The 27,360-nt window shown below is 43.2% G+C and overlaps 2 protein-coding genes across 4 annotated transcripts in view; one reads left to right on the forward strand and one right to left on the reverse strand.

Moving 5' to 3' along the window:
- LARP1B (La ribonucleoprotein 1B) overlaps positions 1-27,360 on the forward strand; it is a 71,834-nt gene that overhangs the window by 23,897 nt on the left and 20,577 nt on the right. For all 3 annotated transcript variants that reach the window (XM_084856016.1, XM_084856014.1, XM_084856015.1), the window contains exons 7-12: positions 3,123-3,291; positions 7,179-7,323; positions 9,724-9,898; positions 15,637-15,806; positions 16,814-17,185; positions 25,874-25,997. In XM_084856016.1, coding sequence (XP_084712142.1) covers positions 3,123-3,291; positions 7,179-7,323; positions 9,724-9,898; positions 15,637-15,806; positions 16,814-17,185; positions 25,874-25,997 — 1,155 coding nt within the window. The remainder of the gene's footprint in view (positions 1-3,122; positions 3,292-7,178; positions 7,324-9,723; positions 9,899-15,636; positions 15,807-16,813; positions 17,186-25,873; positions 25,998-27,360) is intronic.
- PGRMC2 (progesterone receptor membrane component 2) overlaps positions 3,641-27,360 on the reverse strand; it is a 63,133-nt gene continuing 39,413 nt past the window's right edge. Inside the window, exons 4-6 of the transcript XR_014792062.1 lie at positions 26,553-26,636; positions 6,087-6,196; positions 3,641-3,968 (exon numbers count right to left, since the gene is read on the reverse strand). The gene's annotated coding sequence lies outside the window, so the exon portion shown is untranslated. The remainder of the gene's footprint in view (positions 3,969-6,086; positions 6,197-26,552; positions 26,637-27,360) is intronic.

Raw genomic sequence — 27,360 nt, forward strand, 5'->3', positions numbered from 1 at the left:
CCAGATGAACTGCATCCTAGAGTAATAAAGGAACTGGCAGAAGAACTCTCAGAACCACTGTCTATTCTCTTTGAGAAATCATGGAGGACGGGTGAAGTGCCAGATGACTGGAGGAGGGCTAATGTGGTCCCTATCTTCAAAAAGGGTAAAAAGGAGGAACCTGGGAACTACAGACCAGTCAGTCTGACATCAATCCCTGGGAAAATTCTGGAGCAGATGATGAAGGAATCCATCTGTAAGCACCTTGAAAACAATGCAGTGATTACTCAAAGCCAAAATGAATTTGTCAAGAACAAATCCTGCCAGACGAATCTGATCTCATTTTTTGATCAAGTCACCTCCCTTGTGGGCTGTGGGAATGCTGTAGACATCATATACCTCGACTTCAGCAAAGCTTTCGACAAAGTGCCCCATGATACCCTGATGAGCAAACTAGCTCAAAGTGGGCTAGATGAAACAACGATCCGGTGGATCCACAGTTGGCTACAGAATCAGACTCAAAGAGTGCTTATCAATGAGATCTTCTCAAACTGGGGAGAGGTAACGAGTGGGGTACCGCAGGGCTCAGTTCCGGGCCCAGTGCTCTTCAACATTTTGATTAATGACTTGGAGGAGGAGGTGCAGGGAATGCTGATCAGATTTGCAGCTGACACAAAATTGGGCGGGATAGCTCATACTTTGGAAGACAGAAACAAAATTCAAAGTGATCTTGATAGACTGGAGCGCTGGGCAGAAAACAACAGAATTACATTTAATAGGGATAAATGCCAAGTTCTGTACCTAGGAAAAAGAAACCAAATGCACAGTTACAAGATGGGGGATACGTGGCTCAACAACACTACAAGCAAGTAGGGTCTTGGAATTGTGGTCGATCACAAGCTGAATATGAGCCAACCATGTGATCTGGCTGCAAAAAAGGCAAATGCTCTTTTGGGCTGCATTAATAGAAGCATAGCTTCCAAATCCCGGGAAGTACTAGTTCCCCTCTACTCAGCACTGGTTAGGCCTCATCTGGAGTACTGTGTCCAGTTCTGGGCACCACATTTTAAGAAGGATGCAGACAAACCGGAGAGGGTTAAGAGGAGGGCAACAAAGATGATCAGGGGACTGGAAACAAATCCCTCTGAAGAGAGGCTGAAAGAACTGGGCATGTTTAGCCTTGAGAAGAGAAGACTGAGGGGAGATATGATAGTGCTCTTCAAGTACTTGAAAGGTCACAGAGAGGAAGGTCAGGATCTCTTCTCAGTCATCCCAGAGTGCAGGACACAGAACCATGGGCTCAAGTTACAGGAAGCCAGATTCCGGCTGAACATCAGGAAAAACCTCCTGACTGTTAGATCAATATGACAATGGAACCAATTACCTAGGGAGGTAGTGGGCTCTCCCACACTGGAGGCGTTCAATATGAGGCTGGACAGCCATCTGTCAGGGATGCTCTGATTTGGATTCCTGCATTGAATAGGGGGTTGGACTCGATGGCCTTGTAGGCCCCTTCCAACCCTACTGTTCTATGATTCCCCGATTGAACCACCCAAGACAGATGTCATGATTCACCAGACTCTGTCTTCTTGGTGGCTTCAGTTTGGAGGGGTCTAGACCATACAAGCAGCCTTGGTGCCAGTCTAGATCGCCTTTCTCCATTTGGGGAATAGACGCTTGGACTGGAACATGCTGTGCAGGAGAGTTTGAAACTGGGAAGAAGACTGTACCGATTCATGCAGTCCTCAATACTGTTACCATTCACAGACTCCTACGATTGGGAGGCTCATTGATACCGACAACAGCTTTTGGCTACAGTGTCCACACCACTGGATGATGAGGGCATGTTCCTTGCTTCTCCTCTGATTGACTCCTAAGTCCAGTATCTACCTGGGGCAACCCAGATGCTGCCGCTTTCTTTGACTCAAATGCCTGCATGTTTAACTTCCCATCCAGTTCTCCCATCCTATCCAATTATAACCTTCCATCCATCTCCAGTGACAACAACATCTCTGCTACAGCCAGTCTCATCTGAACAGCAGCTGGTTTCACGGCCTCCACCGTGAACTGGACACAGTACTCCAGATGAGGCCTAACCAGTGCTGAGTAGAGTACTTCCCAGGATTTGGAAACTATGTTTCTATTAAGGCATTAAGTTCACCAAATGACTGAAGCCCCGTCTGCTTAAGTGGGCTCTTTCCACCTGGTGGGGGAAAAGGGCCAATGCGATTGTCCATCAGTTCTTCCAGGAGCATCCCCACTCTCCAGCTCTATCTATCTATCTATCTATCTATCTATCTATCTATCTATCTATCTATCTATCTATCTCATTTCTGTACCGCCCAATAGCCAAAGCTCTCTGGGCGATTTGCAAAAATTAAAACCAAATGGCACACAATAAAACAATTTAAAATATATAGAACATTAAAACCACAATATAACAATACAACCACAAGAAAACCTAGCAGCAGTGCAGTAATTTAAAATACAGATTTAAAACAGCCAAGCTAAAAGTCTAGAAAGCTAAAATGCCTGGGAAAATAAACAGGTCTTCACCTGGCTCCGAAAGGAATACAATGTAGGTGCCAGGCGAACCTCACTAGGGAGCTCATTCCACAGCCAGGGTGCCACAGCAGAAAAAGCCCTCCTAGTAGCCACCTGCCTCACTTCCTTTGGCAGGGGCTCACGGAGAAGGGCCGCTGAGGATAAGGTACACATCCACATGTATCTTAACCTAAAGGTATGCATCCACATCCAAGAGTTGTGTCTTTGTTCACAACTCTTGATGTTCTTCTCTACCTTATTTGTAACCACATGACTATTTCTGCTACAACTTTGGGTCACAAAATAGCACTGAGGAGGAGGCTACAGGGGGAGAGGATAGCAGAAAAATCTAAGTCACATGGCTTTTGGCTTCAGAGCAGGAGGAAGGGGTATAACCCACACTGGGATGCCTCCATACACCAAACAATAAAGAAGCTTCAAGGTGAGTACAAAATGATGTTCAATACTACCCCATGATTTCTAACCTACATGCTAATTCAACAAATTCCACACATTTAGTGAGACAAGGCTTCCTTTTTTCATATACTTAGACACATAACGTATTTTTATTCAATTTTTCTTCCCTACCAATTCTGAAGTGAACCATGAATATTCATATGGCTACCGAGAACAATATAGCGAAAGGAATGATCAGCCATTTCAGCCAGATCTTAACACTAGTATGATGTATTATTACGATGATGGAACAGGAGTGCAGATGTATTCTGTGGATGAAACACTACTTAAAGAATACATTAAACGCCAAATGTAAGTAGACTCCTTAATGTGTGTTGCAGGTGGGCAAGGAAGGGATTTTTAGATGAACTTTGTCTTCATGCAAGACAACTTTCATTTGAAACCTTTGGCTTATTTTATGTATCAGTGGCATAGGAAATCAGTGTTAACCGCTTTGTTCATATTACAAACATTTTCATTGTGAACTTTTAATAAGGATGGATCTTGAGAGTCTTAGTGCTATAAGCCAATTGCAAACTGTGTATCCATCTTTACTATTCATTCGTAGTACTGTGCATTAGCTTGCATGTTACAGTGCAGCAAGTCGGTATGCATATGACACCTGTGTAATTGTGTAATGATGGTGACTTGAGGTAATTTTGCAGTTTTTAATTGCACTTTTTGGAGAGCTTCTTGGTGGTTTGTTACAGTATTTGAACTGAAGAAAGCAAATTACTTCTAGCCATGTACAGAAATACAACCCTAACATTTAGAAGGGTAGGTGAAAATACATGTAGAACGCTGATGATTTCATAGAGCCATATTAGAGAAAATCCTAAGATGGATTTAATGAAGAGGCAGTTTATGCACTGGCAGATTTCTTTTTCATTGATGCTATTTCCCTGTTTTGCTTTAGTTTGGTGGTGGCTTTTATTGCCTTTCTATTCTATGCAGCTTGTTGTATTCTTGCTTTCTTTGTTACAGTTGACCTAAAAAAATGAAGGAAAAACATTGTTAAGGGAAGAGAGTACTAGCATGGGGCTATCCATTTCAAATTTTATTGCATTTTCTCCAATTCTTACTGCCAGGCCTTGTGAGACCTGACAGTGGACATGCAGTTCCAATGTCAGGATAATCTTCACTACCCTGAGACAAGTGAGGAACACAGACACTCCTTCATTGTGGTCAGATTTCTGAGCTTGCAGTGTAGAATTCAGACCTCTTAAGGTAGGGCATGATGATGGCCCCCTCTGATGCTCAGCAAAATACCAAACGTAATATTGGTCACATCTTCAACTTTTCATTTAATTTATTTAAAATGCTTTAAACCCGCCTTTCAGGGTGCACTGCCCTCACAATCCAGTTTACAATATTAGGAAAATATTAAACTTGTTAATGTCAGTGATTTAATTAGTACAGTTTTGTCAAGTATCCGAAACCTTAATAGAGGTTGAATCCTTAATTGGATTGGAGGATTCCAGGCCTTATAATAGAATATGCTTTTGCTTTTTGGAACATTTTAGCAGTTTATAAGATTTTCTCTTTAAAATTATCTGGAAGGTCCTATGATTTTCTCATTGGGTGCGAATTACAGTCCTAGCTTTATATTGTTACATTTTTTCATATTTTATCAAAGCTGGAGAACCAGAATTTCTGAAGTATGTACTTCACAGAATCTGCAGCCCTACAGAAAGACGCTCCAAGATAAGATAGGGTATTCACAATGTGAATTCTTGTATTGCTGATCATAGTTTTAATTATACGGTTTGCTTTGGAAGCATTCCGCCCCACCCCCCACCCCCAAAGAGTTCTGTTCGTTTCATTTTTTTAAAATTAGAATAACCTTATAGGAAAGAAGATTAATATGTATATATACTTTAAATCTGTAATGAGCATTTATTATCATAAAGCTTGTATTGGGACCATCTCATTAAAAGCACTTCCTTATAGTCGTTACATTCTGCATTGAAGGGGAATCCTGTAAGGATCCTTTTGGAAAAAATTACCATACGTATATTTCCAGTGGTTCACCTATGAGCTTACCTTGCTGCAGCAGCAGCTGTGGAAGGTTTTGCGTGTGTGTGTGTAGAGTTAATAAATAAATAAACTCTCTCTCTCTCTCTCTCTCTGAATGATATATTGTCTTACAAAAGAAAAATCAGCCAGGGTTCTGAATATGGTGTGGAGTTCAGCACTCAACTGTAGGTCCTATTTTGTTATTGTTGCCATCCTGATTGATCTCTGAACTTCAGTGTTGAAGAAAAAAAGACCCTAAGCTACAGAACCTTGAAGGCATCTTTTCTTCCACCTTGTAGTGTGAAAACTTTCACTATTTCTGGCACCAAAGTAGTTGCTTAAACCAGTATACACCTATTGGTTACCTATGTAATCTCATAACTTATCTGTATGGTTTTGCCTTCAGTGGGAAAAAGAATTAATGCTGCCCATCATCAATACCATCATCTTATTAGCATCTGTCTCAGACTAATTAACTTAAAGGCCCCAGATATAAATTTGGGCACATTTAAAATCGTGCCAACCACTTTCTGGCATCTAGAGCTTCTCAATAGTTTACTTTGTTAGCTCTCAGTTGTGGGAAAGTATGTTTCTCTTTTCTTGCTGACCTATATGTTGTGCATCTCATTGCATATTTTACCAGTTGAAGAATCACGCGTCCCTTGAATGTTTTACAAGTTCATGGTTATACACTTTTGAGAACAGTTTCTTGGTGACCATGGTGAATGTGAGGTGACATTCCTTATTTCTTCCTAGGGAGTCTTTTAAGTTGTCACTACCGTGCAATAATTTTTTTGCTTTCTCTTCTGTTTTAAAGCTGAGAATCTGTTAATACCTTGGAATCACTAATCACCTGCTATCCACAGGCAAAACTGCTTAATTCGTCTTGCCAGCTCATTGAGGTGTCTACTTAGTCTCTTTGATGCAGAGCTCTTAAATTTTTTTTATACAAGTTTTCTTTGAAAATGTGTTTCTTGTCATATCAGATCTGTGTTGCATTCTTTTCATTCTACTTTCCCGTTTCCTGCCATGATATGATCATTTTTTAAATCAGATCAGGAACATTAGAATTTAAAAAAACATGTACTTACCTTTTGATTGATGTGTTTTGAGGAAGTTTATGAACTTTCTTGAATGCATGGCTTCAGCAGCAACTACTTCCATCCAGATGAATACTGAAATCACAAGTCCTTGTTGCAAGCTACAGAGAAGATTAAACAGTTTGTGTTTTTTTCTTTTTTCAGTTGGACACATTCACTTCTGCTCTGTACATGAAAGCAGTAATGAGGCCAGTGTCAGGAGTGCTCTGGCGGCCTCTTTCAGTCTACTCCAATAGCTAACTCAAGACACAGACAAAAGGATTCTTTTCAAGGCTTTAATCCTTTTACAACTTAATGACTCTTTCAGATGCTAATCACCAGCGACTAAGCAAGGAACAGCAGAGTAGCTTATGCTCCAGGTTAGGCAGTTGGTCCCCGTTTGAAGGAGAATTACGGGAAGACCCGGAACTTATGGGCTAGGGAGAGTTCCTACCTCTTTCCCTTGGGTCCTTGGGATGCGACCGTTGCTTGCGCGCCAAACGAGTGCTACACCTCCTTTCCACGCCCTCCAGCTGTCGTCACTGTTGGCGTCGAGCATCCAGCAAGCTCCCCTCCAGCGCGCTCTCACTGCCAGGGTCACTATCTATCTCAGGAATGCTGGCAGGAGGAATCTCTGCCAGCTGCTGTGCCTGTGAGAGATGAGCGTGCTCCTCTCCCATGGATTGCTGTTCCTCCTCAGAATCAGAACTGCTCTGGGGTTCTATCAGCTCAGTTTCCACCCTGACAGCCAGTGTGTTGTATACGTTTACCCAATGGTGCAGTTCATTAGCCATAGATAATAGGCATAATCATTTTGCTCTAAATCCTTTGACTGTTTCCCTATAAGATTCAATATTATCTGAATATACTCAAATTGTATATTATACTGTTGCTCAGTATCTTTATGTAATTTGTTGTAATGGTTGTTCTCTTGATAAGTGGCTATTGTTTACTGTCCTATACCAGTGCAAATCATTTTTTAAGTTAATAAAGTGATAAACATCAGTATTTACTAGGAAGGAGACAAGAAAGTCAGTTTCGATGAAGGGTGATGATACGTTAGGAAAACATAGTCTGCTAACCTAAATATTTTTCTGTCTTCAGCGAGTATTATTTTAGCGTAGAAAACTTGGAAAGAGATTTCTTCTTGAGGAGAAAGATGGACCAGCAAGGATTCTTGCCTATTTCTTTAATTGCCAGCTTCCATCGTGTGCAGGCTCTCACTACAAATGTTAATCTAATATTAGAGGTAAACCAAATTTCATTTTCTTCTGGATTCTATGATAAATTATATTTATGCCACATTTCTTTTAAAGAAAAAGCACCAACTTAAATCTCTGGAAGAGAGTACAGAGCACTTCAGCAAAACATGTTTAATTTTTTGTCTAACCTTTTAGAATATCAATTTAAATTTGAAACAGATATATTGATGACACAGTGACTGGGTTTGCATGACATGATAACCCATTGTATGTGACAAGCCATAGTGGGTTGTTGTGTTGTCTGAACCCAGACTGATTCCTGCAGGGTGGATTGTGCATGGGCAACAAGCCACCCCAACAACCCATGGCTTACCCATGATAGGTTGGTGTGTCATCTGAACCTGGACATGTCAACCCATTGTGGGTTGCGGGCACCAGGCGGAGTGGCAGAGACCCCCTGCTGCTCTTCCTGAGCATGGCCGCGATCGCTCTTCGCGAGCATGGCCAAGCTGCTTCCAGTGCCCCCTGCCAGTGACAACCCCTCCAAGTGTGCTCAAACGGCACTTTGAAGGGGCTGCCCTGGCTCCCACCAAGCCCCCCATCCCTGCTCCAATCGCGATCCTGGTCAGATCCTTTTAATTTTATTTTATTTGCACAAAACGGGGCCCAATTTTTGTTTGCATTTTTCTGGCCCCAGGGAATGTGCACATATGGCGCCCCCCTTTGGGGGGGATTTTTTTATTGGGTTTTCAGAATTGCACAAGTGCGCAACTCTAAGTGGCAAAAATATACAGGCTTGCTTGGAGCACTTGACAGGTAGGGGAAAGTGCTCAACATTATCCACTTAGCAAGTAGATCCCCAGGATTTAAAGGGTTCCCCCAATCCTTGGGGTTGCCCTCCTCACAGTCCACCCCTCTCTGAGTCGGCAGCAACTGTTTTTCATAGGAAAGAGTACGCCACCCCCTTTTGTGCTCCCACTTGCAGTAAATGCATCTAGTTTGATAGCTGTCAAACTAGTTGCAGTTACTGCGATTGGCAACGAAACAGGGGGTGCAGATTACTATGAAAAACAGCTGCTGGGGATTTGGGCAAATGGGGATTCAAAGCAGGGCACCCCCAACATTCAGGACAACTCTTTGAAATCTGGAGATAACCTTGCTTAGGAGGTGATCTACACCCTGTTTCCCCACCTGTCAGAGGCTGTCAAACCAGCCTTTATACAGTCTAGTCTTGCCTGATACGTTGTATATTTGATAGCTCAAACATAGAAGGCTCCAAGCAAGGCAAGTCTGTATATTTTTGACAGTTGGAGTTGATGCTAGCGCAACTCTGAAAACCTGATTTGATGATGATTATTATTATGATAATATTCTTATTATAATGGCCATTTATGCACATTCCCTGGGGCTGGAAAAGTGCAAAAATATTATTTCAGCCCTGTTTTGCACAAATAAAAGAAAAAAAATATTTTTTAAAGGTTCCGATGGGGGATGGGAGACTTTGCAGACAAGATAGGTTCTGCTGCCAAGTCCCCTTGGATACTAAGCGAAGCTGGCTGGAGGACCGAGGGGGAAGGAGGGAGGAAACAACCCACAGTGAGGCCGAGCATCTGTCGGGCTCACCGTGGGTTGTTTGGACGACAACCCACACTGCATAGCTTATTTCACGGGGTGTATTATTTTGTCATGCGAACTCAGCCAGTGATTAATTGAATTGCTGACTTTAGCAGTCTGTTTAGTGCTTCGGAATCCAGATGTTTGGGAAATACAGTGTTTGAAGTCAGAAATGCCAAAGCAACACCTGCCCGATACGCAGGCTAGCTGATATAAAAATGAATGTTAGCGTATTTTGGGTACTTCACTTGCTGGTGGGAGTTGGTGTGAATGGGTGGCTTTTTTAAAGCAAAGATGGGAATTTTAAATTCTTCTGGGGAAGGGTAGAAAATCTCTGCTTTTTAAAAAAAGAAACATATTTTGCTTTATTATTATTGACTCCTTAGAAGGAGGAAGAGATGGAATTGTCCTCCGTGGCTTTTATCCTACAAAGTCAGGGATAACTGAAACAGTTTCAAATTTCATTTAAAAAGAAATTAGACAAAACATACACTCAGCTACTATAAAATATAATCTAAAGTGTGAGTGGTTATAGTTCAGGATTTTAAAATTGAAATGTGTGTTTCCTTAGACCCCTGCAGGGTTTAGAGAACCAGGGCACTTTGCGAAGTGAAAAGTACATCATGAGAAGGGCAGTCTTGGCTTCATGGAATATCCGACTGGTCAAGCGTATAGGAGTTCAGTTGACTAGTATCCCAACCCTATTTTCTGTGTAAAACAAGTGTAACTGTATGGAACAGCCCTTTACAACCAGATAAAGGTTCTAATCTTAAGCAACATAGGAATTTACTTGTGTGCATACTTATTAATATATATTTACTTGTGTCATCTAGGCCTTAAAGGACAGTACAGAAGTAGAAATAGTAGATCAGAAGATGAGGAAAAGGGTAGAACCAGAAAAATGGCCAATTCCAGGACCCTCTCCACGCCGTCTTCCACAAACGGATTTTTCTCAACTTATTAACTGTCCAGAATTCATACCAGGCAAAGCTTTTGGTTCATATACTGGTAAGGTGCTTTTCTTTCCCTTTTCTGCCAAACTGTGATATTAAGCATGTGCACTTGCGTAGGCTGACATATACATAACTCCCTTTCATGTACAAGAGGCCACACACATTCTCGTTTCACTGTACTGCTTGAATTTTGAACTTTCTCCTATCAATTGTCCCTCCCCCGACTGCCATGCTAGAAAGAATGAGGTAAGTCTCAACTTGTACGCCTGCCCTTTCCCTCAACAAAGAGGAAGCACTGTCTTCTGGATTGATCATGTTAGCAGTTTAGAAAGGTTGAGAATCTCTAGGCTTCCAGCTTTCTGAGAGTCTTCCTCTTCCCCATGCTGCTCGGCCTGGTTTTAAAAGAAAAGTGAAGTTATTTCCCAGTGGCACATTTTCTCAGCAGAGCATTGAGTGGTGAAGCTTGGGGCCTCTTTCAGCAATGTGGTGCACACTGTTTCAGGTAGAGACAGGCAAGTCATGTGTGACTACTTCTTGTGTAGAGGTAGGGCAGCAGGCTGGAAAGCAAGCATTTGTGCCTTCTGCATCTCAGAATGCCAAACAAATTTATATCCCCAAATGAAGCAGAGGTCCCTCCCACTTCTTGGCTTTCTTCTGATTAAAGGAGCTGTTAAGTTTGGGCTCCAAGGCTTTGGCTGGGAACCTTTACCAATAAGAGGAGCAGAGAGGTGCTCTTTCCATACTGCACGCAGTGGGTTCCACATGACATACTCTTCTCACCCATTCCCCAGCCCACTTTTTGTTGGGTGAAAGTTTTACTACCAGCAAGAGCCCCAGTGAGAGAGATTAAATCAAAGTGTGAGAAAACAGGGCTTCCCAGGGATGGGCTCATCCTGTCTCCCATCTTTGTGGTCTTGGGAGAAGCATCTATGAGTACAAGCATCAATCATCTCCTCAACATAAAGCCAGCAAGGAAAAGCCACTGCCAGAAATGTTAGATACCTACTTCATGTTCTTCACCATGCCAAAGAAGAATGGGGATTAGAGAGCTATCTAGGACCTTCTAAGCTCTCAACAGGTGAGAGAAAATTCTGGATTCAGATCCTTAAATCATTTCATATCAGTCCAGGAAGGGCAACACCTCTCTCTCTCTCATAGATCTGACAGAGGTATATCTTATATTCTGATTCTTCCAGATCACTGCAGATTTCTGCAGGTTTGCATATGAGAAGAGACATCCCCAGTATCTGGGAGATACTTTCCCTTTGGTTTTCATAACTTGAGTCTTCACCAAGATTCTGGTGCCATTGATAGTATATGTCCAGTCCCAGAAAGTCCATCTGTTCTCCTGTGTGCGCGGGTCATGTGGCAAAGGCACATCAAAGCCTCCTTGATCCATTGACTCCATCAGAGATAGCTAGGAATGTGCTTTAACTAAAATTTTAATAAGAAATACTGTTGTAGTTACAGCACTGGTAGCCTCTGAAACAGAACATAAACAATTGGGGAATAGCTAATTCGTTACAGGAAAATTCTCTCTACCTTAACTCACAGCATGGATTGATGCCGGTCAGGTTAAAAATCCACTCACCGTTTGTCTCTGCCAAATGCACAAGAAGGAACAATGCCCACAGCTGCTAAGTCCTTCTCTGGTATTTCTCCCCGGTATTTTTCCTTAAGAAAACGCCAACGCCTCCAGCTAACTCTGTTGAAGTCCTTTTGGAGCTTGCTCTAAAAAGAGCAACATAGGAAGAGGGGTAGGCCTTTCCTCCCCCCAGTAAGTTATGTGGCTCTGGGCAAGAGGATAGAGGAACTGAGGTTGGCGTCTCCCATGTAAGTAGCCATTCTGCCTTCCTGTCTTGTATCTCTCTCTCTCTCTCTCTCTCTCTCTCTCTCTCTCTCTCCTTTTGTCTGTGTGTCTGTCCGTCTCCCTGTCTCTTCTCCACCTTTCCCCCACCTATCTCCTCTTTTTCCCTTTTATCCTGTGCCTACTTGCTTTTCCTCCCATCTTCCTCCTCCACCCCCATCCTGATCTAGATGGACCCAATTGTGGCTATCAACACAAGTAGTGAGCATGCGTTGGTCTGAGCTGTCATTCGTTTGTGCCGCTGCCACTCGCAACTGCCCCAGCACAGCCAGTCCCAATGATTCCTGTGGCTGGGAGGGTGCAAGATGCCCTGCCGACACAATAAGGAATTTGACAAGAGCTGAGTAAGAGGTGGCAAGCCTCACACACTACTTGGATGATCTTCTGATCCAATTTTCATCCAAGAACTTGGATATCAGAGATTCCAGTACACTATTTATTATCTGAAATCTCTTGGGTTTTTGTCAGCATGGCAAAGAGTGTTCTAACTCTCAGCACCCCCATGTGATCCTGGATACTCCAAGCCAGGATCTTCTTTTTGCTTTGGGTGGGTGCAAGAAGACGAGCTCAGGAAGATGGCCCAGAGTATTCAGATAAAGTCCTCAGAGGACTTGATGCAATGTTTCCCTCTGCAGAGGTCCAGTATTGCCTGACTGGCCTCTGTCTCTTGGACACAACACTTAGGTCTCTTCAATGGATCATTCTCTGTAACCAGCATCACAATCTTACTTATCAAGGGATGCACTCTAGAGGTTTTGTTGGCCTTTGTGCTGATGGTCTGACCCAAGTAATCTCAAGAAATGGGACCCTTTGAGTTCATGAGGGTATGAGTCACAGCCACTGCAAGCCTGACTGGTTGTGGGCTCATTGCCAGAATATTGTAGCACAGGGCTGATGATCTCCCTGGGAAGCAGCATAGCTCATCAACTGGCTGGACTTTGCAACAGTTCACTGGGACTTTTAGGTATTCTCCCACAGATTTCAGGACATACGTGCTTATCCACATGGACAACGTTACTACCAAGGTGCACAAGTTGCCTAGGGGAAACCAGGCAGAGAGCTCTTCAGTCAGATACATCTCTACTGTCCTGCGCAGTGAACAACCTGGCTGCTATCTCAGCTGAGCACTTTTTGAGGATACCTGAATGTACAAGTGTGCTGGTTAAGTTGGCAACTGGTCCAGAGCAAGTAGACCCTCCATGAGAATATATTCCCTTGCATTACCAGCTCCTGGGATATCCCAGTGCTGTACCTCTTGGCCTCCAAAGATAAATACCAAAACAAAGATTCTTTCTCAGCTTTTCCTAGAAGAAGAAGCAACCAGTGCAGTCTCAGGTTCCTGGACACCAGGGCTTCTAAATTCTATCTTTAGTAGATAATCATTTCTCCACACATAGATGTGATTCTGGTCATGCCATACTTGCCATATAGAGGAACTTGCTGTCAGATTGCTTGACTCTTCAACTGCCATCTCGCAGAAACTAGTAGTGTCAGTGTCCCATTCATCCAGATCTAGATTGGCTGTGATTGTTTGCCAGGATGTTCTGCTCAGATCCTCACATCTGAATGGTACCCATGACTGGAAGGCCATCCTGGATTTGAAGTACTTTAACAAGTTTGTGACGTACTGCAAATTTCAGATGGAAACCCTCCATGTGAAGCTCTGCATTCAGGGGAGTTTCTAGTTTCCATTGACATAATGAAAGCATACCTCTATGTTACTATAGTCCCATTTCAAGAGGTACCTGAGGTTTACCTTCAACCAAGCACACTTTCAGGACAAGCCCCTGCCCTTTGGCCTAGCCTCAACCCCCAAAATCTTTTCCAAGTGGATGATTTTCTTGGTGGGCTACCTGCACCTTCAAGGCATCCATATTTGGATGACTTGCTCTGCACAGCGCCCTCCTTAGAAAAAGCCAGAGCCTGTCTCACCAACATTCTGTCAAGCCTAGCCAACCATAGCTTTCTGGTCAATACCAAAAAGAAGCACCTATGCCTATTGAAGGAAATTATTCCTCTAGGTGCAAGCATAGATACCAGAAAAAGCCTCATCTGTCTCTCAGATTCAAAGATTATAACAGACACAACAGGAAGTCAGGCCCCTTTGGTCTCGAAAGTCAGCAAATCATTAGCCCACAGCCTGGGGATCATGACTTAGTGGCCATGTTTGGGTGATCATCAGGGGAGACAGCACAGTATGGGCTGTTTCTCCCATGTGTGCTGGTTGCGTGGCTACTGTTTCCCTAATTACCTGCACTGTATCACAGGTTGCCATGTCGTCCAAACCCAGCTGATGGCGGAGGTGGCTTCTCCCCCCCGCCCCAACCCCACTGCAAGCCATGGGTTATAGGATGAGTAAGAAGTCACCCTGCCACTCTGCGCCCCAGATTTGGATGACATGGCAACCCGTGGTGCAGCGTGGATAATTAGGGAAAGGGCGGTTGTGGGGGAAACAACCCTACTGCGCTGTTTCCCCTGCAGACAAGTCCTTCTGTGGGCACAACTGCATTTCCGATCTCTACAGTGGCTGCTACTGCCATTCCAAAAATGGCATTGCTTTCAAATGTCACGATCAAGTCTTTCTCACCACAATGGCAAAAATGTCCCTACTGTGGTGGGGAATGCTCTCCCATCTCCAGGGGATCTGGCTTCTCTAGGACCAACTCCAAGACTGAAAGTCACTACAGACGTAAGCCAACTAGACTGAGGAGCATATGGCCAGCACTATGTCATCCAGAAGACGTGGTCCAGTTGGGAAGCCTACCACGGCATAAACTAGAACTCTGAGTGGCCCGCTTCACCCTTCAACACTTAAATCCACTCATTCACAACTTAGTCAGAATAAATCACACGTCTGTAATCCTGCATGCTGATCCTTTATCCTCAAAGTTAATACCCTATTTTACAGATCCTAGGAAATCCTGCCTTCATTCTGTACATGGAATTTACATGCTACGTAAGGATGTTTGTTTCCTTGTTTGTTTCCTTCCGTTCCACTTCCTTTGAGGAAAAAGGCACAAAACTCAACCACAGCCAGGTGGCTAAAAACTTGAATCTCTACAGCCTCAGAAACTCAACATCTCCCACATCCATTATATCTCACAGCACATTCTGTATGGGTGGCGGCCATGTCAGCAGCCTTCTCCACCAGTGCCCCCCACAGAGATCTGCAGAGTGGCCACTTGGTCCATTCCAAGTATATTTACACATCATTAGTCAGGTTTGTTTCCACTGAAGCGGCCTTTGGGAGATGAGTACTACAACAAAGTCTCTTTTCCACCAAACATCAACCACCACGGGCGCATCCCATTCTTGGATGCCTCACACCAAATGGCATTGGAACACTAGTCACTTACTGTGAAGGCTTTTTCTGGTTTGGTGTGATGGAAGCATCCAACCCCACCCTGTTGCAGGTGGCTGAGGCATCGACTCCCTATTGGTATATGCCCTGCTACACTCCAGGTTGTGGCTGTGCTTTATTGGAGTGGAGAAACCGCTTGCCTTGCTTTTTTCTCCTGTACCCTTTATACACCACCTCACCACAACAGGTATTCTGCCTCAAACTTAGCCATAGACAGAACTTGGGGTGGAGCCAGAAAGTAAAGAGTACACATTCAAGATCACTCATTGCATGTTCCCTACCTGTCCTGGGCAGTGAAGGGAAATTGACTGGTTCTTGGGTGCCTCGCTCACATCAAACCAGAAGGAACCTTCATGATAAGTGGCCAGTGTTTCTTTCTGCACTTTGCAAATATGTCTTAAACTTTGAAGTATTATGTGATCTGATTTACCTTAACGCAAACACCAATGAAGAAATAAATTTAACATACATGAAAAAATAGAAGTGTGAACTCGATGGAAGAAAAATAGTAAGCCAAATAAATAACCTGATCTGTTCTAAATACAGATACTATTCTCAATTTTAGAATCTGCACCAAGCTCTCCGAGAATGGGAAGTCTAAGTGCTAAGAAAAATACTGAAACAAGTAACCTTCAAACAATGTCTAAAGGGTTATCTACAAGCTTGCCAGATCTGGACTCTGAACCTTGGATAGAAGTAAAAAAAAGACACCGTCCATCCCCAGCTAAGCCAAAGGTATTGTAGGATAGCCTGTAACTTTCAGATACAATCCTGAAAGTATTTTGGGATAGCTCTGTTCTTGGAATCTAGGAGAGAGATATCACCTTTGGGTGACTATTTTGACACGGTGACAGAATGAGGTTACTGTGCATTGATTTTTCTAATGTGGTGGCTAATTTTAAGTGCATTACCATGTGTCAAAGTAGTTAACGCTATTGTCTCCAAAAATAGCTCACGTCATTTTAAAAAATGAGACCTTGCACTTAAAAACAAAAAAGAGAAGATGCATAACGGAAGAGGAAATGGAGGGAAAAGGTAGAGAATGGAGATCTGTTTGACAGTGCCAGAATGAAATGGTGAGCTGTATACAGACATTTATATCCATTTGGGTCCAAGTTGATCTTCCGTTGCCAATGTTCTTCCTTGGATAGAAAAGGGAGTTCTTCCTGGCAGTGAGGAGGCAAGCTCTGTGCAGCTGTTTCTTTTCTGCCAACTGCTGGTCTTTCCCTTGCCATGATGATGATCTTGGGAGAGAGGGCTTAAAAGTATATGCATCTATTATTGGTACGTGTGTTTGCAGTGTCTTCAGCATCAGTGGACAGCAGCTGCAGGTCACATCTCACTGACTTAGTTTTGGGAAACAAGAAGAATATTATGTAAAATATGCTGGCCACAATCAACACCGAGTTAGACATACTTACACTCGTTGAGATCAGTGGGCTCGAGCATACTTCACTCTCTGAATTATGGCCGCTGGAAGAATTATGCTGTATATTAGCACAATTGTTTGAATTGAGTTGTAAGCCTGAATGCATGGATATGATATTAAGAAACATAAATGATCATTTGTGGATCTTTTTGTTCCATCTGGTATGGTGGATGGTAAAGCTGCTATTCCTCATATTAATCACTCTGTTCATCTTCTTTCCATTTAAATATTTTCTCTTATTCTTTCAAGAATAATAAACTAGGTTGTGTCTTTGATTCACTCAAAGTCTGAAAAACACTTTTTCCCTTTTCAGGAATCTGTGCCTACACTTGAAGAAACGTTGGGGCAGCAGCAGCCACTGCCTGCAGAGGAGCAAGAACAGGAAGAGCTTGATTTTTTGTTTGATGAAGAGATGGTACAAATAGAGGGCCGCAAAAATACATTCACAGAGTGGTCAGACAGTGATTCAGATTATGAAATTGATGATCAGGATTTAAATAAGATCTTGATTGTAACACAGACACCACCATATATGAGAAAACATCCTGGAGGAGATCGCACTGGCAACCATGTGTCACGGGCAAAAATTACATCAGAACTTGCCAAAGTTATTAATGATGGCTTATACTACTATGAACAGGATTTGTGGATGGAGCAGACTGAAAATGACTGTGTTGCTATGAAGGTAATTATGTGTTTGAGCTGTTGAACAGAATATGATTTAATGAATGGGTTTGTTGCCAGTACTCTTGTTAGCAAAGATCTACTACAATGGATGAAAATAAATTGGAAGGACAATTTTGCCATGTGTAGACATGCTGGAGTTATTAGGCATAATCCTTTTGTTCATAAAGAGTGCTGAATTGAATAGACAAATTGTGTTTGTCTTGGTTTCTCATTTATCAGAAGTCGTTAATTAAGAGTAGAAGTCCATGAGTAAGAATAATAAAGCAGTTTCAGCACTGAGTAATAGATAAAATGCATGCTTGGTTGTTGTTGTTGTTGTTCAGTCGTTCAGTCGTGTCCGACTCTTCGTGACCCCATGGACCATAGCACGCCAGGCCTTCCTGTCCTGCGCTCTCTCCCGGAGCGTGCTCAAGTTCATATTCATTGCATCCGTGATGCTATCTAGCCATCTCATCCTCTGCCGTCCCCTTCTCCTTTTGCCTTCAGTCTTTCCCAGCATCAGGGTCTTTTCCAGGGAGTTTTCTCTTCGCATTAGGTGGCCAAAATATTGGAGCTTCAGCTTCATTATCTGTCCTTCCAATGAGCAGTCAGGGTTGATTTCCATTAGGATGGACTGATTTGACCTCCTTGCAGTCCAGGGGACTCGTAAGAGTCTTCTCCAGCACCACAGTTCGAAAGCATCAATTCTTCGGCGCTCAGCCTTCCTTATAGTCCAGCTCTCACAGCCATACATTACTACTGGGAAAACCATAGCTTTGATTATGTGGACCTTTGTCGGCAAGGTGATGTCTCTGCTTCTTACTATGCTGTCTAGGTGTGCCATAGCTTTCCTCCCAAGGAGCAAGCGTCTTTTAATTTCATGGCTACAGTCACCGTCTGCAGTGATCTTGGAGCCCAAGAAAGTAAAATCTGTCACTGCTTCCATTTCTTCCCCTTCTATATGCCAGGAAGTGATAGGGCCAGATGCCATGATCTTCGTTTTTTTAATGTTGAGTTTCAAACCAGCTTTTGCACCCTCCTCTTTCACCCTCAACAAGAGGCTCTTGAGATCCTCTTCGCTTTCTGCCATTAGGGTGGTATCGTCTGCATATCGGAGGTTGTTGATAATTCTCCCGGCAATCTTAATTCCGACCTCTGATTCATCCAACCCGGCATTTCTCATGATGTACTCTGCATATAAGTTAAATAAGCAGGGAGACAATATGCAGCCTTGTCGTACTCCTTTCCCAATTTTGAACCACTCGGTTGTTCCATGTCTGGTTCTTACTGTTGCTTCTTGACCCTCGTACAGGTTTCTCAGGAGACAGGTAAGGTGGTCTGGTACTCCCATCACTTTAAGAATTTGCCACAGTTTGTTGTGATCCACACAATCAAAGGCTTTAGCGTAGTCAATGAAGCAGAAATAGACGTTTTTCTGGAATTCTCTTGCTTTCTCCATGATGCAGCGAATGTTGGCGATTTGATCTTTAGTTCCTCTGCCTCTTCGAAACCCAGCTTGTACTTCCGGTAGTTCTCGGTTTGCATACTGCTGAAGCCTAGCTTGTAGGATTTTGAGCATCACCTTGCTGGCATGTGAAATGAGCGCAATTGTGCGGTAGTTTGAACACTCTTTGGCGTTGCCCTTCTTTGGAATTGGAATGTAAACTGACCTTTTCCAGTCTTGTGACCACTGTTGAGTGTTCCAGATTTGTTGGCATATTGAATGCAGCACTTTAACAGCATCATCTTTTAGGATTTTAAATAGCTCGGCTGGAATACTGTCATCTCCGCTAGCTTTGTTGTTACTAATGCTTCCTAAGGCCCACTTGACTTCACTCTCTAGGATGTCCGGCTCAAGTTCAGTGACCGCACTATCATGGCTATCAGGGACATTCAGATCTTTCCTGTATAGTTCTTCTGTGTATTCTTGCCACCTCTTCTTAATCTCATCTGCTTCTGTTAGGTCCCTGTCTTCTTTGTCCTTTATCATGCCCGTCTTTGCACAAAACGTTCCCTTGAGATCTCCAATTTTCTTGAAGAGATCTCTAGTCTTTCCCATTCTGTTGTTTTCCTCGATTTCTTTGCATTGTTCATTTAAGAAGGCCTTCTTGTCTCTCCTTGCTATTCTCTGGAACTCTGCATTCAGTTGGGTATATCTTCCCCTTTCTCCCTTGCTTTTCACTTCCCTTCTTTCGTGAGCTACTTGTAAAGCCTCATCAGACAGCCACTTGGCTTTCTTGCATTTCTTTTTCTTTGGGACGGATTTCGTTGCTGCCTCCTGAACAACGTTACGGACCTCCGTCCATAGTTCCTCAGGCACTCTGTCTATCAGGTCTAATCCCTGAAATCTATTCCTCACCTCCACTGTATATTCATCAGGGATATGATTTAGGTCATACCTGAATGGTTTAGTGGTTTTCCCGACGTTCTTCAATTTAAGCCGAAATTTTGCAAGAAGCAGCTCATGATCTGAGCCACAGTCAGCTCCAGGTCTTGTTTTGACTGACTGTATGGAGCTTCTCCATCTTTGGCTGCAAAGGACATAATCCATCTGATTTCGATATTGACCATCTGGTGACGTCCATGTGTAGAGTCGCCTCTTGTGCTGTTGGAAAAGAGTGTTTGCTATGATCAGCATGTTCTCTTGGCAAAACTCTATTAGCTTTTGTCCTGCTTCATTTTGTACACCAAGGCCATGCCTGCCTGTTATCCCGGTGATTTCTTGACTTCCTACTTTAGCATTCCAATCCCCTATGATGAAGAGGACATCTTTTTTTGGTGTTAGTTCTAGAAGGTGTTGTAGGTCTTCATAGAACCGATCAACCTCAGCTTCTTCGGCATCAGTGGTTGGGTCATAGACTTGAATTACTGTGATGTTGAATGGTTTGCCTTGGATTTGTACTGAGATCATTCTATCATTTTTAAGATTGTACCCCAGTACTGCTTTTCCCACCCTTTTGTTGTCTATGAGTGCTACTCCATTTCTTCTAAGGGATTCTTGCCCACAATAGTAGATATGATGGTCACCTGAATTAAATTCGCTCATGCCTGTCCATTTTAGTTCGCTGATTCCCAAGATGTCGATGTTCAGTCTTGCCATCTCATGTTTGACCACCTCCAGCTTACCTTGATTCATTGATCTGACATTCCAGGTTCCTAAACAATATTGTTCTTTACAGCATCGGATTTTCTTTTCACCGCCAGACACATCCACAGCTGAGTGTCCTTTCGGGTTTGGCCCAGCCGCTTCACTCTTTCTGGCGCTACTTGGAAATACCCTCTGCTCTTCCCCAGTAGCATATTGGACACCTTCCGACCTGAGGGGCTCATCTTCCGGCGTCATATCTTTTAGCCTTGTGATACGTTCCATGGGGTTTTCTTGGCAAGAATCCTGGAGTGGGTTGCCATTTCCTTCTCCAGTGGACCACATTTTGTCAGAACTCGCTGCCATGACCTGTCCGTCTTGGGTGGCCCTGCACGGCATAGCTTATGGCTTCACTGAGTTACGCAAGCCCCTTCGCCACAACAAGGCAGTGATCCATGAAGGGGTACTCAAATGTTAATTATGCTTGGTACTCAAATGTTAATTATTTATAATGCAATTTTGTGACGTTGCACAGGTGTAGTAGTTTGTCCCTTTTGTACTTGTGTAGCTAGTCTTGGGATTTGGCTGTCAATGAATGAAGAAACTGTCTGTCGATATTTGAGCCTACATTATTTTCAGAAATGAAAGGGGATCATTTAAAGAGTAAGAAAGTGAAAATGAGGAACAAAAAGGTATAGCAGCTATGAGTCTGGTCTTTGTGAAGTTTTTGCTTTTTACCATCTTTATAACGTTACTGTACGCATTTTCAGAAATACTTAAAATCACAGAATTTTCAGATCAAGATAGTAGTATGTTCCCTGTTGATATGGGCTGGGGGGCTATCCAGATAGGGCTTTATTCTGCCATTCAGGCTCAAGTGTCAAGGATCATGTGACTGAACTTTTGTGACTTTGCCTCCCAAAGGAAGCCTCTCCCTAGTTCTTTCCCTATCTCATTTGAGAGCCAGGTGCGTTTTTCTCTCTCTAGAAGATTTTTGCGTGTTTATTCCTTCTAATTACCTTTTTATTGTTCTTAATGGTGTCATATGCCCCTGGTTCTGGAGTTCCAGATTACGGCAAGGAAGATTTGGATTCAGAACTTGGTTGCCCCACTTCAGGGGGAACCCTCGGCTTCCCCTTCTATGCCTTCCCAGGCTGAGGATGTAGCTCTCCCATTTATGTCTGATTCTGAGGATGAGTTCCCTGCACCTTCTCCTGTCCCTCAGCCATGCAGGAGCATGAGACCATAGAAATAAGCACTGGCCCTTTAAGAGCTACGGTTGGCATCCAGCAAGCACGGAGCCACTGAAAAACCAAACTCTGCTAGCCTTCCTAAGGCCTTGGTTGACTGTAGTCTGTAGTCCTTTGGTAGGACAACAGCTCTTATAGGAGAATACTCCAGCCAGCACCTCCTGGGGTGTACTATACAAAGTTCTGACATGGCTCCTGTCTTGTCTGACATGACCCAGAGCAGACAGTGAGCACCATGTTGTAATCTGCTTCTCCTGGACCTCACACATGATCAGGACAAACTCCATTGTCAAGGGCAGATCACTACCTGATAGGGTTTTGAATTCCTGGGACACCTACAATCTGCAAGTGGTGGGGGTGGGGGTAGCTAATAAAATGGTCCACCCTCAGAGACTGCTGGATCCAAGATCTCTGAATGCTCTGAGGGATTTTCCAGCTGATAGCACTGACAATCCTGTTGAAGCTCTGGCTGATCTGTAGAACTGGAAGATGACCTGGGAGGGTGACACTACTTTGCATATGCACCCTCTTGTTGGGTTACAGCTTGCGCTTCTTGGTTTTCTGAGGAGCTTGGGGCAATGAAATGCTTGGACTACAGCAACAGTGGAGGAAGACTTGGGACAAATCTGACCAAAAACAGGCTACATTTTAGGGCCTATTCTGTGGCTGAGATGGCAGCAAAGAAATCATACTTTTATTCTAAACCCTAAAGTAATGAATATGAGCCCTCAGCAACCCGCTGTGATCAGTATGTGTGTCACTTTGCTGATAAAATAGCTTTCATTCACTCGGACTTGGACTCCACAATAAGAGCAGGATCTGTGGTTCTGACTTGGGCACCTGCTTGAGTTTCATCTTGTTCTGCCTGAGGATTTTGAAAAGGAGGAGTGAGGTCAACCATGTGGTTGCTAAACCCATGCCTGTCCTAGCTGATAAAAGCTGCCAGAGGGGACTGACATGGGCGTGGAGGCCTGTGTTCCTCTTTTATTAAAAGAAGCAGTTGTAAGACCCCATGATTCTAGATAATTTCAAGGCAGTCTCCAGTATTATTCTTTTGTGTAAGGAAGAGGTGGGCAGCATGCAGCTCACCTGCCACCCCCCAAACTTGTGTTAAAAAAGAAAAAGGTGGTGTCCAGAGCAGCTATTTTGACCTTTTTTTTTTTTTTTACCCCTTTAGTGCTCCATAGCTACTATGGAGCACCAAAAGGGCCAAAATTAGCTTGCAGACAAGCTAATTGTTATTCTTTTGGCACTATGTTGTCACTCTGGAAGCCATTTTTTTGGTGCCTTTTTTTAAGGTCTTCGAGAGAGTGGTGACAATCCAACTCCATGCTTTCTTGAAGGAAACTGAATATTTGCATCCTTTCCTATCTTGGTTCAGGTCTGGTCTGGGGACTGAAATAGCTTTGGTTGCCTTCATAGATGCCTTATATTTGGAGCTAGGCAAGGGAGAGTGTGTCCCTGTTAGTTCTGTTGGACCTTTCAGTAGTATTTGATACCACCAGTTATGGTATCCTTCTGGGACATTTGGCAGGTATGGGAAAGGGTTCACCATATCACAGTGTTTCTGGCCCTGTTTGGCCGAATGTTCCCAGAAGGTGGTGTTGGGAGATAATTGCTCACCTTTTGGCCTGCGGGGCACCTCAGGCTCTTGTTTTGTCCCCATGTTTTTTAACATCTAATTAAGCTATTGGGAAAATCATCTAAAGTTCTGGATTTGGGTACCATCAATATGCTGATGACACCCAATTCTATCTTTCCTTTTCAACGAAACCCAAGAAAGTTGTGGAAGCTCTGAACCATTACCTGGACACAGCGATGGACTAGATATGGGCTAAAAAGTTGAGGCTTAGTCCAGACAAGACAGGTAATGAAGGTCAGTAGACAATTTGATCTGGGATTAGTAGTACAGCCTGTTCAGGATGGGATTGCACACTCTGTAAAGTAGGGGTGATGAACCTGGGGCCCTCCAGATGATGTTGGGATTCCCAGCTCCCACAAACCCCAGCCAGCATGACCAGGAGTCAGGGATGCTGGGAGTTGTAGTCCAATATCATCTGGAGGGCAACAGGTTCCCTGCCTCTGCTCTAAGGGATCAGGTTCATGGTCTGGGAGGGCTCCTGGATCCAGCATTGCTCCTGGATGCTCAGGTTGCTAATATGGTCGTGAGTGCTATTGCTCAGCTTTAGCAAATGTGCTCCTTCCTAGAGAAGACTGATCTTGCCACCGTGATACATGCCTTGATCGCTATCAGATTAGATTACTGTGGCACAGTCTACATGAGGCTGGCCTTGAAGAGTGTGCAGAAACTGCAGCTGATGCAAAATGCAGCAGCCAGGAATCTGCCTGATATGCATTTTCTAGACCATATTATGCTAATGAATTCCACTGGCTTCTGATTTGTTTCCAGGCCCAATTCAAGGTGCTGGTCTTTACCTAAAAAGTCCTAAATGGCTTAGAGCAAGGATGTCTGAAATACCATCACTTTCCATGTGAACCTGCCCATAGGTTATGGTAATCTTCAGAGACCCTGCTTTATATCCCACCACCTAAAGAGGTTTGCTGTGTGGGAACATGAGACAGGACCTATTACATCTGGCCTTTAGTGATGCTTAATTCTAATATTGAAGTTTTAACTCTTCATCTTCTCCGTTTTTTAAAAAATCTGTCTTAAATCTATTTAATATTGTTTTAGTGATTTACTGTTTGTAATTGTATTGCAAACTTCCTTGAGGTCCTTTGTAAGGGCTGAAAGGTAGTCTATACATGTTTTTATAAGCATAAAAATAAGCAATAGAACCTGTTCCATCCACAAAAGATTCTTAGGAATCTACTCGATCTTCTTCATCGTTCCCCTAAAGGGAGGAAAGTGGAGGGCAGTGTTGGGTTTAAGGTGGTATGTCTCAAAGATTCCTAATTAGTCCTTCAACAGTCTGCACATTCCCTTCTTGAAAACTCCACACAATATTGGAAGCTCTTCCAAAACCTTCATTTGAATCACTAAAATCAGCAATGTTAAAGACTGTGCTCATTCAAAGTAGTTGTGGTAACATCTGCAAACAGCGTGTCAAAGATCAGAATACTCTTGATCAAGTACCAGTTATGTATTTTCCCCAAAGAGTGATTTTTGGACTATATCCTCCTTACATTCAAAAGATGTTACAAAAAGTGGCATGGGGTGGGAGACTCACTGCAGATCACAGAAAACACATTCCTTCAGTCCCAATTATTACCATCCTACTGAGCACCTATTGGACACCTACAGAGTTCTCAAAATGTACATACAACACACATCCACTTTTTCACAAACTCCCTGATCTCTGAATGCCAGGCTCCCAGTCAGTCCTTGGTGAACACACTCATAAGACACTACAAACTAGACACTCGTACATCCTCAGAGACAGCCTTCAGGAGGAGCACTGTGTAGAATGTACTTCCTCTAAGAAAATAGCCATTTATTCCACCCAGGTGATCATACTGCTATTTCATATTACAATCCTCTCACACTGGGAAAGGAACGTTGGTACTTAACAGTGAAAATTACTTCTTGTTGGTGTGTGGAGGATATCCAGGAGCTATCCCTTTTTGTATGCAGTGGCTGTTTTTTCTGTTAGCCAGTGTTTTTTATGAGCTTCAATTCTTTCTACACCACAGTCCACAGATACAAAATTCTTCCAAGGGAGACTCCTCTCTCTGTTCTTCCATTACTTTCAGAATGTATAGTAGTCTTGTTAGTTTTTTCTACTATAAGCTTGGCGACAGCATAGAGCTGGGGAGAAGTTTTCTCTGGGAGCCAAAGTAGCAAAAGCTCAGTTACATGATCCTTGTCTCTTGAGCCTGATGGGAGGAGTAAAGCCCAACCTAGATTCCTTCCGTACACCAATGAAGAAATCTTCATTAAGTACCAATGTTCCTTTCTCAGATTGCCATGTGAAAGGTTTGGGATACTAGGGTGTGGAAAACGTCAGTTTTAGGTGGTAATAGCCATTTGGTGCAGTGAGAAATCACTTGTGTCATTTGTTTTTCTCCTGGGCAATAAGGAAGATGAGGCCTTTGCATGGACAATACTTCTAATTAGTCTTGCTATCATAATCTTACTATTTAGGCAGACTTCTTGAGACCTAAGAAATGAACCTGGAAAACCTGAGTGTATAACTCTTGTAATACTTTACTGTCTTTATGAACATGTCACAATTTTGTTGCATTACATTTGCCAGTTGGAATAATTATTCTTTCTAATTTTTTCTATCTAAAATAAGTTAGTCAAATAAGTGATTGGTTCATGTTGACTTGTCTTTCCTCTGTGAGCTATTATCCCTGCAATTCTATAACTTATGATAGGTTGTTACAGATATTCCTATCCCCATTTCAGCCAGAAGTCGAAAACTTTAAAAAGTTAAATCTCATCAGTAAAGAGGAATTTGACAATCTCACACCTGAGCATATCATCGATACAAATCAGGAAATCCCTCCTGGTCCTTCACGATCTGAAGAAGGTATATATTCAGACTATTACATTAAAAAAAAACGATGAAGCTATTTAAGATGACATTTGTTATGGCACAACCTGATTGAGACCTCCATAATTATCCCAGTATTCACATGGTGTTGGAGGTATTCATAGCCTTTACTATTCAATTCAATTACAAGGGCCTTTCTGTATGTCTACTGGAGGATATACACATGAAATGTTTCCTGACATAAAAAAGGGAGAAGCTCTGACACAAGTTAAACTACAGTCAGGGCCAGAAATATTGGAACAAGGATAACTGTTTTGGCAGTTGGCCTGTGTACACCACCACATTGAAGTTGAAAGGAAACACACCCAGATGGGAGCGAAGTCAGGACTTTCAGGTGTAATTCAAGGGGTTTGACAAAAGTGGGGCACTAACCATTCAGGAAGGACAGCCAGTGGCATACCCCCCCCCCCATCGTTGTTGGCTCATAAGTAATGGAACGAATGGCTGACAAGCAGCTGCATGGCCAGGTGTGGCCTGTTTCCTGGGTACCCCATGACCAATCAAGCAGGTAAAAGGCCTGGAGGTGGTTACATTTGCATTTGGTAGCTGTTCACTGGAACTCCCCACATGAGGTCCAAAGAGGTGTCCATGCGAGTGAAGGAGGCCATCATTAAGCTGAGGAAACAAAATAAACTCATCAGAGAGATAGCAAAAACAGTGGAAGTAGCCAGAACAACAGTTTGGAACATCCTGAAAAAGAAGGAATTAACTGGCAAGCTCAGCAACAGCAAAAGGCCTGGAAGACCACGGAAGACAACTAAAGTGGATGACCGCAGAATTCTGCCCATGGCGAAGAGGAACCCTTTCACAACATCTTGCTAGGTCAGGAACGCTCTTGCAGAGGTAGGCATGTCATTGTCAACATCTACAGTCAAGAGATAGCTTTATGAATGTAAATACAGAGGCTTCACAACAAGGTGCAAACCACTGGTAATGCTCAAGAACAGACAGGCCAGATTAGCCTTTGCCAGCAAACACCTAAAAAAGCCTGCCCAGTCCTCAAATAAGATTCTTTGGACTGATGAAACCAAGATTAACCTGTACCAGAATGATGGGAAGAGAAAAGTATGGAGAAGGAAAGGAACAGCTCGTGATCCAAAGCATACCACATCATCTGTCAAACATGGTGGAGGCAGTGTGATGGCATGGGCATGTATGGCTGCCAATGGAACCAGGTCACTGGTGTTTATTGATGACCTGACTGCTGATTAAAGCAGCAGGATGAATTCTGAAGTGTATAGGGCTATACTTTCTGCTCAGATTCAGCCGAATGCTGCCAAACTGATAGGATGCCGCTTCATATTGCAGATGGATCATGACCCAAAACATACAGCAAAAG

The sequence above is a fragment of the Heloderma suspectum genome, chromosome 5 (genome assembly GCF_057233095.1).
Source record: "Heloderma suspectum isolate Gila_16-S chromosome 5, 16-S_ref, whole genome shotgun sequence".
In the NCBI taxonomy this organism is placed as follows: Eukaryota; Metazoa; Chordata; class Lepidosauria; order Squamata; family Helodermatidae; genus Heloderma; species Heloderma suspectum.